At 38.2% G+C, this 4,300-nt stretch overlaps 1 protein-coding gene across 1 annotated transcript; it reads right to left on the bottom strand.

The window, feature by feature from the left end:
- Positions 1 to 357: 357 nt before the first annotated feature.
- LOC105169248 (2-carboxy-1,4-naphthoquinone phytyltransferase, chloroplastic) lies at positions 358 to 3,689 on the bottom strand. The gene is made up of 12 exons (XM_011089610.3): positions 3,485 to 3,689; positions 2,971 to 3,244; positions 2,775 to 2,878; positions 2,574 to 2,645; positions 2,209 to 2,347; positions 1,941 to 2,047; positions 1,674 to 1,764; positions 1,517 to 1,555; positions 1,309 to 1,419; positions 961 to 1,026; positions 655 to 805; positions 358 to 573 (listed from the first exon to the last, which is right to left on the bottom strand). Exons 1-12 carry the CDS (start codon positions 3,580 to 3,582, stop codon positions 566 to 568), a joined length of 1,260 nt encoding a protein of 419 aa, XP_011087912.1. The 5' UTR covers positions 3,583 to 3,689; the 3' UTR covers positions 358 to 565.
- Positions 3,690 to 4,300: the final 611 nt, after the last annotated feature.

Raw genomic sequence — 4,300 nt, 5'->3', positions numbered from 1 at the left:
AAAAAATAACAATATACCTTTGAAAGTATGAAATTTTTCGTGCTCGACCCATATTTAATTTAATTAATTAATAGCTGCTCCAATTCGATTCAATCGATAACCAAACTAAACTCAAATTAATAAAAATTTTCAAGCCGGATAATTAGTATAAATAAGATTGAATAACAATTATGTGTTGGATGTGGCTCTATCAGTTGACAATTTTAAGAGTTGGCATTAATTTGTTATGAAGTTTCATGAATTATTGAGATCTATGAACAAATTAAATTATAATTTCTGTCTCAGGCATCTTGATCTGAATTAATTAAATATTAATTTCTCACTGCAACTTGTCTGGCCAATGTCGCAAAAAAAAAGGAAAGAGAGAAGTTGGTAGATTGAAGCTATCCCTCTTACATCATTATTAAACAAAAAATGGTTGCTTTGAAAATGTCAAAACCAAACATATATTTTAATAATAATCTTCCAATCCTCATAGGGATCTGCAGCTTTCAATAATTCCTCCTTTATTATGTATATATGCCCACACTAGTTACTAATTGCTGAGAGAGTGTTGACCACATCTTTACGCTCCTGGAACAGTACAAATTTCTGTGGTATTAGAACATTACTGCTGCTGTAAAAATGTAAGTACTTAAGACAAGATGGTTTTACCTAATAAGTGAAGTTTGAGGTTGTCAATCAACTCTGGAAGTTGCTCTCCTGGAAGCAGTCTGGATGCCACCAGCCCAGCAGTCAAAGCTGCTCCAAGTATAGTGTGGAGTCTCACACAGAAATACTTAGCCATGAATATTTTTGATTTGTCCTTTAAATTTAAACCCGTCATCAAAAACAACGACTAAAAAACACCGCTGTGTTTTTATTTGTATAACTGACGATGTTATCGGTCATGTACATGTAAAGTGTAATATGAGATGTAATACTAATTTACGGCATAAGATTTAGATTGTTTAAGCTCACCTTGTGGTTCTCTTGGACGAAGCTAACTACTAAATTCCCCATGGGAAGAGTCGCAGTGCAGAAAATCTGCAACACAAAGTCACATCATTAATGAAGTACGTTGATGAAAGAATCTAGACAGAGAACATGGTGACAGCAAAAACAGGCTGCAACACGGTACAAGATCCAGAACTATGTAACAATTATATTTGTCATGTGATTGGTGCATGTTCAGAGACGGTCCAGTCCACATGGCAAGTACCATTGCATTTGCTATGGGACTAGTTCGGTCCTATCAAACTTGATTTTGATGATAATTTACTAGTAAAAATATATTGCTATTAATTAATTAGAGATGGAAAGGCTTACGAGCGAAGCATAAGGAAGAGTGTCGGCTAGTCCGAAAGCAAATACAAGCCAGTAGAGCCCTAGAACAGCCATTTTTACTACATTTGCACCCGCTTCAGTCCCAAGCCTCACCTTCAATATTGCAGAGAAATTAAACACTTGAGTCAATTTCTCGACTATCCGTTCATCTGCAGTCTTGGTTAAACATAGGTACTTAGATAACACTCACCAAAGGAGAAATTTTTCCTACAGCTTCATCGTCCTTTATCTGAATCGAAAAAGGCACATATGTGCACAAAAAAGTAAATAAGGACTAGAAACAACTAAAAAGAGGGGGAAAAGAGCGCGCACGCATAAAGACACACAAACAGTGAGGGAACTATCACCTGGTGGAAATGACTGCATAAGAGGATCAAGGACGACGTAAAGCCAACAAGAGTTGATGCTGAGATGACGGTGCTGGATATTGGCAGCTCACTGTCATTGTACCATAAACTTGTTAAGTATCTCATAAATTTTACAGGGGTACATAATTACACTGTTGGTCATGTTTTCATTATACTGAACATCATGTAGTTTCCACAAAGTTGGGAGTCGAGAGTGAATGTATGTAATTATTTCTGTTTTGCATGAAACGAACAATTGCATACAACCTTGTGCCGCTCTGGAGCAAATAAAAACCAATTGTGGCGAACGGGCCGAATGCTGCAAAGCATAAGGGTTCTCCAAGTCCGAGGTAGCTCAAACGAAACGGTGGGCACTGCATCACAGGAACTCGTTCATAATCCGTTGACTCGACATATATAATCAATTTTGGCCTCACCCATTGGCACGTTGCGCATTTTAGTACCAAAATCGACTAATATTTGAGTCCTTGCAAGTGCTAAGAGCTATCAAGCAGACGGAAAACATTGTTCTTACCTGGTAAATGAAGCAGCAAAACACTGTACAAGCTAACAGTAGCAGAGATCGCCCGCTCCCAGCCTCGTCTGCTACCCAGCTAAGGCCCCCGAAACCAAGTACAAGCAGTAACCACGCGAGAATATTGATGGCCGTGCGGCTTCAGAAAAATTAAACATGCTATATATCAGCCTAACAAGCATCCATCTACGTAAGATGATTGGCAGATAAACAGAACAGGGGCAGGGGAAATCAAATTTCTTTCTTTTTTTTTGGTTTCCATATGAACCAGACGTGAAAAGATCACATCAGGCGTGAGACCTACACTGTACTGACAGTACAGACTTAATCTATAATTCAAATTAATGGAAGAAAACAACGATCACCTGCCGACCAGATTCACAACAGACTCCTTTTTGTTTTTATCAGCGCCTGTATCATAATCATACACATCGTTGCTGCCCATGTTAACAAACAGGGAACGCGACAATTAGCAGATGCTCAAAACGGAAACTTCACAAAGAAATTCAGCAGATAGAGATCATAAACAAATAAGTATCCCAAGAAATGAAAATTAGACTTCTTACCTTAAGTTGAGCCAAGCGATTATAAGTACAAAAGCTGCTAAGCTCCCGAAATAACGTTCGGGAGAAAAAAGCCCTGTTTCCAAATAAGCAGCTGCAGCTCCTACCTGTTCTTGAAATACAACAAATTTGAAGTTGATTGCATTTACAGCATAAAACAGCAGAGTATAAAACAGTAAAACTACACGGACTGACTTACAGAAGCAGGAACCAAGCCAACGGTGTACATTGGTAATTTGATGGCTCTCCATATCAACATCGCTCGTGACACGTCTTCGTCCTTCTCCAATTCCTTCTCAGTGAGAACGCTACCACGCTCTGCTCTGCACTCAAGTAAACTTCTATTCCGCGCATGTTCTTGCTTAGCTCTCAACATACTTGTGAATGCTTGATCGTAACGTGTCTGTGTCGTGTTGTAGCTACGAAGGAGCGGCCCTTGCACGGGACATGGAGTGGATAATACTGAGTAATTCCTGAAAATTCAGGGGTTAGCATAGTCAAGTATTCATCTCAAATTTCAAGATTGGGCTGGAACTTTTGAAATTTTCATAAGCTCGACTTGAACTACAACTCGACTCTAATAACATACAACGAATAATCTTGAATCTACAATAGCCCGGAAATCATTTTATCCTTAGCGTTTTCGTATCTGAAAACGGAGATCTAAATATGAATTGGACAAAAGATCATGTGAGATGGGAAAGTGGAGTTACCTCTGAAGATGGTGGTTCTTGACAAGGTTACTGTCTTGGCTGAGTTTCTTGATCCCATAGGCGTTGTTTACGTTGCAGAATGCGGCGGCGGCTGCCATTGCTCAGGCCGGATGAAGTTGGAGAAGAAGCTTATTATGGCTTCGACTTTCTAAGACAAATGCATGAGATGTTTGTGCCTGAACGCAAGAGTAATGTATATGTATATGGATTAATTATTATTATATGATTTATGTATGTGCCGGTCTGTTTGGAACATATTATTTTATTCTATTTTTGGCGACTATTACGGGACAGTAACGCTATGTAAAGATTAGGTATTGACCAAATCACGATTGGTTGTTTATCAATTCATCAATCGGTGTTTAAGATGCAAACGGAATTGTTCTGCTCTATATAATATATATGGATATACAGATAGATATGAAGTTTTATTTTCTGGCGTTATGATTTAAAATGGGATAAAAAATGGAGAGATGGAGGGTGCATGTGTCAAGATTTCAGCAAACTGCACTTGGAATCCACGCCCAGTAGTATATCTAAGTTGAACTGAATGGGACAACTTCCTATTGGATTAAATGCATTTTTATCACATAATTTAAGTTAGGTAAAATTGTAAAATTAGTCCTCTTAGCATAGGGTAGGATGGAAAAAAAAATTACTGGACTGGTGATTTTATCCTATATATTTTAATTTAGTGACACTTTCGATCCTTCTAACCAAAATTACCCAAAAATTAGTTCGACAAATTGGGGCTTAGGTTTCGACTGTCAATTGGTCTCAACTTAAACACGCAGCATCTTGTGTGGTTGCTAATGT

The sequence above is a fragment of the Sesamum indicum genome, linkage group LG8, assembly GCF_026168435.1.
Source record: "Sesamum indicum cultivar Baizhima isolate 11 linkage group LG8, ASM2616843v1, whole genome shotgun sequence".
Taxonomy (NCBI): Eukaryota; Viridiplantae; Streptophyta; class Magnoliopsida; order Lamiales; family Pedaliaceae; genus Sesamum; species Sesamum indicum.
This window is presented reverse-complemented; position numbering and strand designations above follow the sequence as displayed.